Raw genomic sequence first — 15,244 nt, 5'->3', positions numbered from 1 at the left:
ATATTAGTGACTGGCAAAGCAAGCATTTTTAGCAATTTCATGTGTTTCAAAGATATTGCCAAGAAACAAAGAGCATCAGAAACAAGGCAAGGGTTTCAAGAGGGACCTGCCGGTTGTCTGTGAAGATGAGCATCATTTTCTTTATTCTTTTTAAGCAGCCAGAGTTCTTTGAGTAATAATTATTTTCTTTAAAAAAAATGCTTTATATAGCAAATGATTTACTTTGTGCGCTTATATTTCTTTTTGTCACATTGCAGATGAAAAATGCAGAAGTTTTTTGGAGTTGACTCCCCCAGCTGAAAGAGGTATACAGAACAGTGTATTTTGTCATTTGTCATGGGTATTTTGTTCCCCTTTCCCTAATGTACAATTCTGTTTCCTATGATGGTAAAAAAGACTATAACATGAAAAAAAGCAACTGAGGTCATTTGCAGATTGCAGGCACATAAAATTCCCTTGTTGGAACCACACTCAAGCTAATAACCCATGAATCATGTAAAATTGGGTGCTGCTTTCTGGAGGATTCATCTCAAGTAGCAAAGTTCTTATAACGGAGTCCATAAAATTGAATGGGGTTTCCAGGCACACAGATTATAGCCTGTGACAGATAAAGAGACTTTATAATTTACATGCCCGTTAATTCTGCTCTGTTCCTGAACTGTTACATGTTTTTATGTGACTTCTAGCTCGTTACTTACTGTTTCAGTGTACTCAAAACACAGAGTACAGGAGTTTCCTGTCTGTGCTTTGAACAGAACATAGCCTGTCAGTCAAGTCCCTGCATGCAAGAGGCAGAACTCAGCCAGAAGTTCTAAGATTGGTGATGTCATGTGTGGTGTGGCCTGTAAACCTCAGTGATGTGCACTGAAAGGGAGCGCAGAACTCACAGAAGCAGTGCAGGGTTCACAGAACTATCTACTGTAGAACTCATTGCTCCAGTTGAGCTTGTTTGGATGCAGTTTAAGGAGCAGTTACATTATTCGTCTTTTCACAATAAAGGTGGAATTCAGCAATCTTGAGACTACAGGAGCGTCTCAAAATAGTGTATAAGACTAGAAGTGGAAGGACTGTTTACCCATCTTGTGACTATGTAGCAGTCTCCAGATGGCGCTTTGTATTTGGAGTGGGCAGGCACCCAGTGTGGGTGTGAGGGAATTGTGGGGTTAATACACCTCTGGCAGAGCAGCTAAAGCAGTGTTCCCCAAATCCGGTCCTCAAGAGCCACAAACAGGTCATGTTTTCAGTATTTCCTTAGTATTGCACAGGTGATAATTCCATCACCTGCACAGGCAATAATTCCATCACCTGTGCAATACTAAGGAAATCCTGAAAACATGACCTGTTGGTGGCTCTTGAGGACTGGAGTTGGGGAACACTGAGCTAGAGCATACTAGCTCTTGAGAAATGTAGTCTAGAGGCACAGAGGGAGAACTCTGACTATAAACAAGAAACATATCACAAGGATTCAGGAGCGTAAAAAGAGAACACTAAAGTAAGATACTTGATGACGCAAACTCATTGCACATTGAGAGGGAGACTGTTTTTCCTTTTTGTGCCAAGAAAAGCATTTTAAATGCAATATGTAGCAATTCAAAGACGACTTTTCAAATCCATATACTGTATGTATGTATATATATATATATATATATATATATATATATATATATATTGTATATCAGCACAGTCCTATTGTTGTTGGTACAATACTTCCACATGTAGCCAGCCAAAAAAGTCTGAATGTTTAAGAAGCAGCATTCCAATGGAAATACATGAAAAAGGTGAACTTTTTGTTAGAATGCTTGAGAAAGGCTTCAAATGAATGAGAAGTTGAATATACAGTGGGTACAGAAAGTATTCAGACCCTGTTGGGGGTCGAGTTCCTGCCTCTGCACAGGGGGAATCTTGAACCATCTTTGCTGCGGTCTCCCATTCTTCTCCAGCCACAGTGGAGCCTGCTCAGCAGAGACATCGGTCCGAGCCTGTGCGGATGGTTACTGCTGCCTTTCCAGGCTCTGTCATTGTAGCCAGTACTGGTCAGCGGCGAGCAGATGTCTCTGGGACTGTCCTGCTTTTCCCCTTCTGAGCGTGCCCAGGGTAAGACCTCTCATTGGAGGTCAGGGGTCACATGCTCAGGTACTATAGCAGCTCCCATTGGTCCTCTAGGAAGGTCCTGAAGTTACTCAGGTACTGTAGCAGCTCCCATTGGTCCTCTAGAAAGAACCTGAAGTTGCTGAAGCTATAAAAGGTTCGCATGGCCGCACGGCCATGCGCTAGTATCAACTAAGTTACGTGTTCAGCGCCAGTGTGGTCACATGTAAGTGGTTTCAGGGTTCGGCTGGAATAAGCCCCTAGAATACCGGCACCTCTGGTGAGGAGTTTTGCATGTGCTATTCTGACTGCATGACCACTGTTTGCTCTATTTGGTAGCTGTGTTCCTCTGTAAGGTTAACAGGGCACAGCGTTCTCTTGTCTAAAGTGACTCTGTGAAGTAACAGAGTTCACATGTACCACCATATAGTACCGTCAGTTACTAGCAGCGGGTTTTACTCCTGCACGGTGGACCCCAGGTTGCGAACGCACCTATTATTCTATAAATATATATTTGGTGCGTTCCGACAAACCCTAACCGACCCTTTAAATTTTTCACTCTTTGTTTCATTGCAGCCATTCGATAAATTAAAAAAAGTTCATGTTTTTTCTCATTAATGTACACTCTGCATCCCATCTTGACTGGAAAAAAACAGAACTGTAGTAATTTTTGCAAATTAACCGCTTTACCCCCAAGGGTGGTTTGCACGTTAATGACCTGGCCAATTTTTACAATTCTGACCACTGTCCCTTTATGAGGTTATTACTCTGGAACGCTTCAACGGATCCTGATGATTCTGACATTGTTTTCTCGTGATATATTGTACTTCATGATAGTGGTAAAATTTATTTGATATTACCATTTTGAAGTCACTTTGAGGGGTCTATATGATAGAAAATACCCAAGTATGACACCATTCTAACAACTGCACATCTCAAGCTGCTTAATACCACATTCAAGAAGTTTATTAACCCTTCAGGTGTTTCACAGGAATTTTTGGAATGTTTAACAAAAAATGAACATTTAACTTTTCTTCACAAAAAATGTAATTCAGCTCCAATTTGTTTTATTTTACCAAGGGTAACAGGAGAAATTGGACCCCAAAAGTTGTTGTACAATTTGTCCTGAGTACGCTGATACCCCATATGTGGGGGTAAACCACTGTTTGGGCACATGGCAGAGCTCGGAAGGGAAGGAGCGCCACTTGACTTTTCAATGCAAAATTGACTGGAATTGAGATAGTTATATGAAAAAGTTTGGGCACCCCTATTAATCTTAAGCTTAATGTTTTATAAAAATTGTTTTTTTTTGCAACAGCTATTTCAGTTTCATATATCTAATAACTGTTGGACACAGTAATGTTTCTGCCTTGAAATGAGGTTTATTGTACTAACAGAAAATGTGCAATCTGCATTCAAACAAAATTTGACAGGTGCATAAGTATGGGCACCCTTATCATTTTCTTGTTTTAAATACTCCTACCTACTTTTTACTGACTTACTAAAGCACTTTTTTTGGTTTTGTAAAAAACCTCATTGAGCTTTGAACTTCATAGCCAGGTTTATGCAATCATGAGAAAAGCTACTTAAAGTGGCCACTTGCAAGTTGTTCTTCTGTTTGAATCTCCTCTGAAGAGTGGCATCATGGGCTCCTCAAAACAACTGTCAAAATGATCTGAAAACAAAGATTATTCAACATAGTTGTTCAGGGGAAGGATACAAAAAGCTGTCTCAGAGATTTAACCTGTCAATTTCCACTGTGAGGAACATAGTAAGGAAATGGAAGAACACAGGTACAGTTCTTGTTAAGGCCAGAAGTGGCAGACCAAGAAAAACATCAGCAAGGCAGAGAAGAAGAATGGTGAGATCAGTCAAGGACAATCCTCAGACCACCTCCAGAGAGCTGCAGCATCAACTTGCTGCAGATGGTGTCACTGTGCATCGGTCAACTATACAACGCACTTTGCACAAGGAGAAGCTGTATGAGAGAGTGTTTGGGCGCATGGCAGAGCTCGAAAGGGAAGGAGCACCATTTGACTTTTCAATGCAAAATTGGCTGGAATTGAGATCGAACGCCATGTCGCATTTGGAGAACCCCTGATGTGCCTAAACAGTGGAAACCCCCCAACCCTAACCCAAACACACCCCTAACCCTAATCCCAATCCTAGCCATAACCCTAACCTGAACATGCCCCTAACCCTAATCCCAACCATAACCCTAACCCCAACACACCCCTAACCCTAATCCCAACCATAACCCTAACCACACCCCTAACTCTGACACACCCCTAACCGTAATCACAACCGTAAATGTAATTCAAACCCTATCCCTAACTTTAGCCCCATCCCTAACTTTAGCCCCATCCCTAACTTTAGCCCCAACCCTAACCCTAACTTTAGCTTCAACTCTATCCCTAACTTTAGCCCTAACCCTAACTTTAGCCCCAACCCTAACCATAACTTTAGCCCCAACCCTAACCCTAAACCTAACTTTAGCCCCTAACCCTAACTTTAGCCACAACCTTAACCCTAACCCTAATGGGGAAATGGAAATAAATACTTTTTTTAATTTATTATTTTTCCCTAACTAAGGGGTTTGATTTACTATTTATAGCAGGTTTTTTAGCAGATTTTTATGATTGGCAGCTGTCACACACTAAAAGACACTTTTTATTGCAAAAAAATGTTTTTGCATCTCCACATTTCGAGAGCTATAATTTTTCCATATTTTGGTCCACAGAGTCATGTGAGGGCTTGTTTTTTGTGGGACGAGTTGACGTTTTTATTGGTACCATTTTCGGGCATGTGACATTTTTTTATTGATTTTATTCCAATTTTTGTGAGACAGAATAACCAAAAACCAGCAATTCAAGGATTTATTTTGTGGGGGGCGTTTATACCGTTCCACGTTTGGGAAAATTGATAAAGCAGTTTTATTGTTTGGGTCAGTATGATTACAGTGATACCTCATTTATATCATTTTTTAAATGTTTTGGCGCTTTTATACGATAAAAACTTTGCTTTATTCTGAAGACTATAACTTTTTTATTTTTTCGCTGATGACGCTGTATGGCCACTCATTTTTTGCGGGACAAGATGTTTTCAGCGGTACCATGGTTTTTTTTTTATATCCCTCTTTTTGATCGCGTGTTATTCCACATCTTGTTCGGCGGTATGATAATAGTGCGTTGTTTTTTGCCTCTTTTTCTTTTTTTTTTTTTAACGGTGTTCACTGAAGGGGTTAACTACTGGGACAGTTTTATAGGACGGGTTCGTTACGGATGCGGCGATACTAAATATGTGTACTTTTATTGTTTTTTTTTATTTAGATAAAGAAATGTATTTATTGGAACAATGTTTTTTTTTCTTTATTTAGGATTTTTTTTTTTTTTTTACACAATGTAAATATTTTTTTTTACTTGTTTACTTTGTCCCAGGGGGGGGACATGACCACATAGTGTCAGATCACTGATCTGACACTTTGCAGTGCACTGTGTCAGATCAGCGATCTGACAGGCACTTCAGGGAGGCTTGTTGGCGCTTGCTCTGAGCAGGCGCTTGCAAACCACCTCCCTGCAGGATCGGGAAGCAGCCCCGTGGCCATTTTGGATTCGGGGCCTGCAGGGAGGAGAAGGTAGGAGACCCTCAGAGCAACGCTGCGAGCCCCCATGAGCGCGTCTGATCGGTGATGACGTACTATCCCGTCGGTGGTCATACGGGCCCATACGACCTCGACGGGATAGTACATCATATGTCAGAAAGGGGTTAATTAAAAAAGAAAAACTGAGATATCACATGGTCATAAGTATTCAGACCCTTTGCTCAGACATTCATATTTAAGTCACATGCCGTCCATTTCCTTATGATCCTCCTTGAGATGGTTCTACTCCTTAATTGGAGGCCAGCTGTGTTTAATTAATCTGATAGGACTTGATTTGGAAAGGCACACACCTGTCTATATAAGACCTTTATTAGGCCATGTGGGCCTAATAAAGTCCACTTTATCTTCAGCTAAATTTGGAGTGCTGCTTTCCATTTTTTGATTCCTAGATATATAGATAGACTGTACATTTATGTAGATTTATTGTACATGTATTAAGGTATTAAATAAATGGAAAAAAAAACTGCAGTCCTCCCTAGTTTTGATACCAGAAAACATAAAGCAGAAAGCTGTGAGCTGATATTATCAGGCTGGGAAGTTCCATGGCTATTGGGCCCGTCCCAGCCTAAATCTACCAGCCCAGATACACCCAAGAATTGGCGCATCACAATTCTGGTGCTTCGCCTTTGCTCTTCCCAATTGCCCTGGTAATCAGGGTAATGATAGTTGGGTTTGACATCAGCTGTGATTAACACCCCCATTACTAACTAGTAATTAAAAAAAACACAGTTTGCTTTAGTCCTGGGAATCCATCTATCTATCTATCTATCTATCTATCTATCTATCTATCTATCTATCTATCTATCTATCTATCTTTCTATCTATCTATCTATCTTGAAAAAGGATAAAGATATCCGAAACGTCGCCACGCCGTTCAGGCATTAAAGCCCTTTTTTTCAATTTTTTTTGTGCTGTCTTTCTTTTTTTCATCTATCTATCTATCTATCTATCTATCTATCTATCTATCTATCTATCTATCTATCTATCTATCTATCTCACGGACGGCAAGCAGATGTCACACGGATGGTACACACGCATACACAGATGTCACACGGATGGTACACATATATACAAAGATGGCACATGGATGGTACACACGTATACACAGATGGCACACGGATGGTACACACGTATACTGTACATAGATGGCACACGGATTGTACACATGTATACACAGATGGCACACGGATGATACACATGTATACACAGATGACACACAGATGGTACACACGTATACACAGATGGCACATGGATGGTACACCCATAAGGCAATAAGAAAACTAAATGGATAGTAAAAACGGACCGTCTCACTCGTACGTTTTTTTTTTTAAGTGGACGTGTGAAGGGGGCTTTAGGCTTTATTCATATGTCATTATCAGGTCAGTATTTTGCATCAGTATTTGTATGCCAAAACCAGGAGTGTAACTTACAGAGAAAATGAAAGATTGACACCTTTTCTGTGTTTTGAAGACACTCCTGGTTTTGCCATGCAAATACTGATAAAAAAAACCGATCAAAAATACAGTTGTGTGAATGAGGCATAACAAGTATGAGTACAGTCAGAAATCAGATCGCATTCGGCAATAGAAGTCAATGGGTGTGAGAAAAAAATTGCACAGCACTCGAACCATGCGAGTGCTGTCCGACTTTTACAAAACAATGTTCTTTGAAAAGTCGGCAATTCAGCAGCCACATACAGTAAAGTCAAAGCAGGACCCGACAGGACAGGATAGAATAGATATATACACATATACCAGATATCTGGATATATCCACACATATAATTAGTACAGTGCTTGTGTAGCTTACTGTACATGTATTTTATTACTGAATTAACTCACTTCAGCTAACTGACGTCATGGTGGGAAAATTTCTAACAGTGCTCGCGCAAGGCTAAGTGCCAGATTTGTTTCATCTTATGGATGTGCCATTTCTGGGGTGGCTGAGAGCTGATGTTTTTAGTCTCAGAAAGGGCAAATATCCATGGCCCGTCCTAGGCTATTAATATCAGTCCGCAGCTGTCTGCCTACATTATTTTCTGGGGAAACCCTCATGTTAATAACCAGTAAAGGCTAAGTATGCAGCTGTGAACTGATATTAATAGCCATGGAAGCTCCATGGGTATTACCCCCTTCCCAGGCTACAAACATCTGCCCCAAGCCATCAGCTTTCCCTCTGCTGGTTATCAAAATTAAGCCCACACCATTTGTTTCAGAAAAATAATGATTTATTAATTAAATACATGTACAGTAAGCTGCACACACAAAGCACTGATTATATATCTCATTCATATGTGTTTTTGTATCTATCTACCTAATCACGCTCTCTCTCTCTATGTATATATAAACATATATATCTTGAAGAATATGTCCTTTGAAAACGATGTGTAAATGACATAGAAAATTACTCTATGTAAAAGCTCATGGTAAAATCACATAGCAATCAGATTGCATTCACATTGCATTTGGTTGTAAATTGGATGCTAGGTGTTAAAAGTCGGATTGTACTTGCATGAAAATCACACTTGCATGATGCTAGTCCTACTTTCAGAAAATAAATTGGACCGATTTAAAAATCGCTAGTGTGTTCCTGGCCTTGTACTACTAGCACTATGGAGATTGTTTTTTCATTCTTTATCCCTTATGCAGCGCCCCAGAGTCCTGGTCGTTGCAGTAATGTCGTTCTCCCACCAGGGGGAGGGATATCTATTAGGGCACTCCTCACAATTAGGTAAAACTGGTGGTCTGGATAGGAAGTTAGGCAGAAGCTGACTGGGCTTCACCCAAGCAGCACCGGTCAGGCAGACAGAGGGGAAGGAGGAACATCTAGTAGCTGCTGACAGGGTGGTCCTTTACAGGGGTGGGATCCTGTCAGAGGCCTAGACAGAAGGCCACGGAGCTGCACCTGCCCCACATGCGGCAGCATCCTAAGAAACAGACATTAGAAGAGAATTGTATTGCGGAGGGTGAGAAACGAAGTCATAGCAAAAGGAGAGGAAACCAGAAGGAGTTCTGCCCTGCAAAAGGCTGCCTCCTTTCTGAGGCGCAAGAACCTGGTAGCCGGAACATCGAGGGAGTCAATGTCTCCAAGCCTGGCTCCAAAGACCGGCAGGACAGCTAGTTCCATATTAGTTGCCTGACCTTATTCCCAGGAGTCACGGTGGCAACTTGTGGGGGCCGGAGCGTGATAGAGTCCCTGTTAAAAGCCTCAGGCCACTGGTCATATGGGTTTGTCCTATCCATTCCATCAGGGGGACAGAGAAAGAGAAATAACATCTAGAACACCAACATCAGGGTTGAGGACCTTACCGAGAAGCTCAGCAGGGAAGGTACTACAACACACAGGCGCTAGAGGAAGGCTACTGATTTCCACCTGGATAAGGGGACTCTGGATTTGCCTTCAGACTGGCCGGACTCTGCCTACCCTGTTGTCTGTACCCTGGACTGTGGATGCTGAAGCCTTCAGTAAAGGTAAAGAGACTGCAACCTTGTGTCCTCGTTCTTCACTGCGCTTCACACCATTCACCATCTAAACTCTGGGAAACCCTGGGGATACACTTCACCTGTGGGAAGGTATACCATCTAGCTGCCATTACATCACCCCAGCGGACCCCTAAGCAGCGTCGGTCACCCTGACCGAATACCACAGGTGGCGTCACGAACATTATCCCTTTAAAAACCTTACCCCCCATTCACAACAGATGTCCCTAGGGCCACGGATCGGGTCAGCCACCGTGACATCCCCGCCGAGAATTGAAGGACCCGGTTCCGAGTACCCCATTGCCCTACACAGGGGCGCTCCACTTAACCACAGTCATTATGTGCAGAGTATATGTGTTTTGGTAGATCAGCTCACTCGGCTGGACACAGAGGTAGAAACGGGAACACTATTGCGACGCCCACTAGGGCCGTGAGGTACTTAGTCCGGGTCGGGCAGTTCTTCAGGGGGTTGTCACGGCAGCAGTGAACTGCTCCGTGGCCCTGGGCACGCAATAAAATATGTATTAAAATAATGAAGCACAGTTTATAGGGGACTTAACGTGATGCCACCTGTGGTGTTCAGCAATGGATGGCCGATGCTGCTTAAGGGGACCTCGGGCCAATGGTAACGCAGCTGGGATGGTTCTGTTCCCCACATGTGGATCAGAGCCCCAGGGCTACCGGTACTGTTGAAAGGGATCGTGGACATTGGGGTACAGGACTGAGGGTGCGAGAAATGACTGGAGGACACAAGGGCTGTAGTTTTCTTTACCTTTACTTGATGGCTGAAGGTGCAGACCGGGGCACGGGTAGCAGATAGTAATGGAGATCCCGGCAGCCTGGAGGCAATTTAGGATCCATCTAGCCAGGTGGGTTTGCAGGTCTTCCTACTGCGCTGTCCTGTTAGGTCCTTGCTGCTTTAAGCTCTGCTCAAGTTCCTCTCACTGTCTGGCAGTTAAAATAAAACAGTACCCGCATGGCAGGCCACTTGAGCCTTGAGAAACAGAAGAAAAAGAAACAGCATGCCCATATAATTAGGGAACACCCAAGCTCATTAAACTTTACATTTTTATTTCAATTACAAGAAAATCAGGGCACACAGGACACAATGACAATTAAAAACATTTAAAAACAAATTGTGAAATTCTCAATGATCATGCCTTATAATATAGACCATGACCCACCGCAGCTGCCAACTCAGACTCAGAACTGTCAGTATAGGCTCCAAAGCAATGCGTGTAAAAACCACTTAGTGATAACAAAACTACATATATAATAACAAACCTTATATATTATATTATTGTGTATGTTATTAACACATGCAAATGGATAAAGTGGCCTATCTATTCACAGTACCATATAAGCGATAAGGTGGAAAAGAGAAACATAGCAGGTCCTGAACATCTAGAATGAAACTGGGACAGTATGCACATATACAGTATATAAACTCACTAGTATGGAAAAAATCCTATGTTAGTCTCGCCTAGTGAAACCAGGCTGAATAAATCTGCATGCTTCCAAGACCATGTGGTCTCCGTTCAAAGGACAATAAGACCCAGGATGTACTGTTACACAGAACCTGTTTCCACCGAAGGCAAGGAAAAGAAGGCCAGAACTCAGACCCCACAATTGGGGTATGAACAAAACCAATAACGAGCCATGAGAGCTAAGAGCAGGAGCGGGTGAGCACCCCAAGCGTATCGCCACTGCAGTTGTGGCTTCTTCAGGGGAAGGAAATGAACGTGAGCTGTGTCCAACAAGTGCACAATATAACTATCATCATTAATTAGTTAACTCAAAATATCTGGAAGCACACTAACCTGGAGGGTGGTAAAACATATGAGCGGTCATCTTGTCAGGAGCAGCAAATTGTTTAATATCAATAAAGTTACTCAAAAACACCCACTGCCCAAGCGTCGGAAAGTTCCGCCTGCGCACGCATGCAGCAGCAAGATTCAAGTGTCGGAAGAGCTACTCACAACCACCAACTACGAAAGTGCCAGGAAGGACATTGGTATTGTCGATAATCGGGTAATAGGTACCATCCCATGGGTCTCTGACCCTCTTCCCACACCAAATAACGACACGACTCCCAAATTGGATAATAATTGGCCACAGCGGCCTTTATTGTAAACAAACAAAACACATAACAGTAAAATAAGCTGGGAAGGGTCCTTGAAGCTCAAAATCTGGTGCTAACCATAGGAGAAAACTAGTGGACAGAAAACCAACCATAATTTACTCTCAGCCGTTACCCCACTGGCTCGAGAGCACCAAAATCCCCCGAAGGGTTACCATTGTCCACTTCCAACTTAGGAATCTGGCCCACCGTTGCCAAGATTCCCCCAAATCACCAGACCCGAAACCAAAATTTATACCAACTGAAGAATCCATATCCCGACGGATCCCCCAGGCCAATTTAGCACCAACTCCAAGGACCCCTCCCACCGCCACAACGAGGGTACTTGACCCCCTCAAGTACCCAAGACCCCACCACCCTTAACCGCTATGGCTCTTTCGATTCCATTCTGCAACCCCAAGGCCCACAAATCAATGCCTACCTCGTTCAAATGGACACCATCACCTAGAAGAAATTCATCACCTCCATGTTCCAACTCAAAATGACGAACTGCCAGGCCCCCATTCTGGACAACAAAACCAGAAATTGCCCGATTTACCTTGACGCAAGCTTTATTAATCTTAATCACTGACCTAGCATGCCTCCAACACCCGCGGAACAATATCCGACCACACTATAGCCATCTCCCAAAACCCATAATCTGAGTAAATCATGCTTAATGTCTCGGATCAACTCGCGAAAAGGGCGAACTCCCAAATCGTTTTCCCCAACATGCTATACCAAAATATCAGGAGGCCTGTCCAAGCGAACCCCATTATGCACCTCCTGCATGACTCTGTTCCAGCCCAAACCCCGAAAGTCCAACCACCTGACAACAGCCACATCCCTGGAAAAACCGAGCTGTCTTCCGTCTTGTCGAACGTCTGCATGCTTCGCGCCCCAATAAACGTAGGAGTGGCCGACAATCCAAACCAACAGCGAAGTTGAACCTGGAAAACATAAACAACTTAAAACCGTGCTGACGAAAAACAAACATGTCAACCTGGAAGAAACATCCTTCAAGGTCTAACATAACTCCGGTAACGGCCAGACTCCCATCGCCCTATCTTCTGCACCACTGCAGGAGCCAAACTGCCCAGCACTGCCTCTAGCAGCCCCAATCCAAAAGCAATGAGAGGCAAACCTGGAAGAGTCTAAACCAATGGCCACCAACGCTTGCCGAAAAACCGCCACAAACTGGTATCTGGAAAGAAAAGACCCATCCTCATGACACAACAAAGGCCCATCTCTATATGGTTGTAAACTATCAAAAAACCACCCACAACAGATTGGACACATAGCCAAACCCGGAACGGCGCCCAAGACCACCTTTTTGCCCCATCCCGCCTGATCCGTCTTAGACCGCCGAATCCAAAATTGCAAAAACTCCCCGCTGACTAACACGTCCCCAGCCCAAAGCCCCCCTTGCCGGACCGTAGTGGGAGACACAAGCTCCCCTACTCTCAAAGCTCCAAAAAACGCAAGGGAAACAGGCAAAAGAGGGCAACTTCGAAACTGGAAACACAAATGTCAACCAATCGAGCGCCTAAAAGCTCCAATGCCTCAAAAGAAACCGAGTGCCTGCGATTACTCCGGCTACTTGCTCGTCTCAACCCCTTCGCCGCTTGCTTCACCAAAAAAGTCTTAGTCAAGTCCTTAAGACCCCGAAGCCGAAAACCAAAAGCCAAAGCCGCTTTAAGTCTGTCAACCTTCGCCGCCGACCATCCTTGATCTACCCCATGCCTCAACCATAACAACAAGGCACCCACTTGATCATCGCCGGCATTAAAAACCCCTCACGACACCAGCCAAGTCTCCCAAGAACTCCATACCGACCGATAAGCCGACCACGTACTGAGGGCCAACTATGCCTGAATTAAAGGTTCAGCAGCCTGGACACCATGCTCCAAAGCTCAGCCGGAAACTCCAGACTCGTCTGCTCGGCATCCGGAGCCTGCTACCGAAAATGCTCCCACTGAAAACGAGACAAAGAGTCGTCAATGCAATTTTGAACACCAGGCACATGGGATGCAGTAACATACGCATTAATGGACAAGCAAGACAAAACCAGCTGACGAAGAGCCCTAATAGCTGGGGGCAAGGATGTCGTTAAACTATTAATTGCACAAATGACCGCCATATTATCATAATTAAAACGGACCCTTTTGTTTCGGAATTCATCGCTCCACTCATCGCTCCACAGATGCACCACCACCAAGATCGGGAAAATCTCCAGCAACGTAATGTTCCTCACCAATCCAGTGGCAAACCATTCTTCCGGCCATCTAGCGGCACACCATCGGCTCCCAAAAAAGGCCCCAAAACCAATACCACCCGACGCATCAGTAAAGAGATCCAAATCTGAATTACCCACCACTTCTTCCATTAACAAAGAACGACCGTTGTAACATGCCAAGAAACGGTCCCAAACCTCCAAGTCGACCTTGTGTTCACCCGATAAACAAATAAAATGATGAGGGGCCGTAACCCCAGCCATACCAGTGCGTGAAAAAACTCTCCCTATTGGGATAATCCTGCACGCAAAATTCAGTTTCCCAAGGAGCGACTGAACTTCGCACAACTTCAATTTCCTCAAATGTCTGGCCCGAGCCACCTCATTCCTCAAATCAATCACCTTGTCGACCGGCAACCTAAACTCCCATTTCAGAATCAATAACAATTCCTAAGAAGGATAGACTCGTGCACGGACCCTCGGTTTTACCCGGCACCAAAGGGACCCCGAATCGCTCAGCTAGCCAAACAACCGTCTTCAAAAGGACATCACAACATTGAGACTGATCCGGCCGAACACACTGGAAGTCATCCAAATAATGAATCACAGAATCCAAACCGGACACATCCCGTACTGCCCATGCAAGAAAAGAACTAAAGGCCTCAAAATAAGCGCACGACAACGAGCAGCCCATCGGCAAACATCTGTCAACATAAAACCCCCGTTCCAATAACAGCCTAACAACCTCACGCTATCAGGGTGGACCGGCAATAGACGAAAAGCAGACTCAATATCGGTCTTAGCCAACAACGCGCCCCTACCACAACTACGCACCCACCGAGCTGCCTCATCAAAAGACATGTAGACCACGGAACAAAGCTCCGGGTCGATCCCATCATTAACGGACCTCCCCTTAGGATACGATAAAAGCTGTATAAGCCTAAACTTGTTGGGCTCTTTCTTTGGAACCACGCCCAAAGGCGACACCACCAAGTCGTCCAAAGGAGGAACGGGAAAAGTTCCAGACATCCTACCTAAAGCAACCTCCTTACTCAATTTTTCCAACACAACAACCGCATGTAACTCTGAGGTATAACGAAAGTGGTAGCTGGTATACGGAAACCATCTCTAAAGCCTGACAACAGCAGCTCCGCCCTATCCCTATCAGGGAATCTATTTAGATAGGGGACCATCGCGTCCAACCTCACTGGCGTCGCCTTTGGAATTACCATCAGGCTTCCCTTTTTTCTTAAAACATCTGGAAGCACCATGGGAAGAACCATTGCAGTGCGAACACAAGTGCTTGAACTTACAAGTGGTTCCAAACTTACACTGGCCCTCATTGAACTTCCAGCACACGCAGTGTTTTTGCCCTTCGGATTGTCCAGACTGACTCCCGGTACCTGAGGAAATACCTTGCGAAGTGGCCTGGCTGGAAGCTCCAGCCCCGCTTTGAAAGGAATGACCAAATTTTGTCGGCACCATATCACACACAGCCACAACCCTATGTCCTTCTGATCCCACCGAATCGCAGGACGAACCGCCTTCCTCTGTCTAAACTGTTCATCGTACCGCAACCACACTTGGCCCCCGTAGGCCCTATGTGCCTTCCCTATGGAATCCATGTAGCAAAACAAGGCGGAACAATTCTCGGGGGCCTTCTCA

General features: G+C 44.1%; 1 protein-coding gene across 1 annotated transcript in view; it reads left to right on the top strand.

Annotated features, from left to right (window-relative positions):
• The window catches only part of GSG1 (germ cell associated 1), a 144,041-nt gene that overhangs the window by 89,703 nt on the left and 39,094 nt on the right, over positions 1-15,244 (top strand). Inside the window, exon 3 of the mRNA XM_077278429.1 lies at positions 258-305. Coding sequence (XP_077134544.1) covers positions 258-305 — 48 coding nt within the window. The remainder of the gene's footprint in view (positions 1-257; positions 306-15,244) is intronic.

The sequence above is a fragment of the Ranitomeya variabilis genome, chromosome 8 (genome assembly GCF_051348905.1).
Source record: "Ranitomeya variabilis isolate aRanVar5 chromosome 8, aRanVar5.hap1, whole genome shotgun sequence".
NCBI lineage: Eukaryota > Metazoa > Chordata > Amphibia > Anura > Dendrobatidae > Ranitomeya > Ranitomeya variabilis.
The sequence above is the reverse complement of the archived record's forward strand: the minus strand, read 5'-3'. Positions and strand labels throughout refer to the sequence as shown.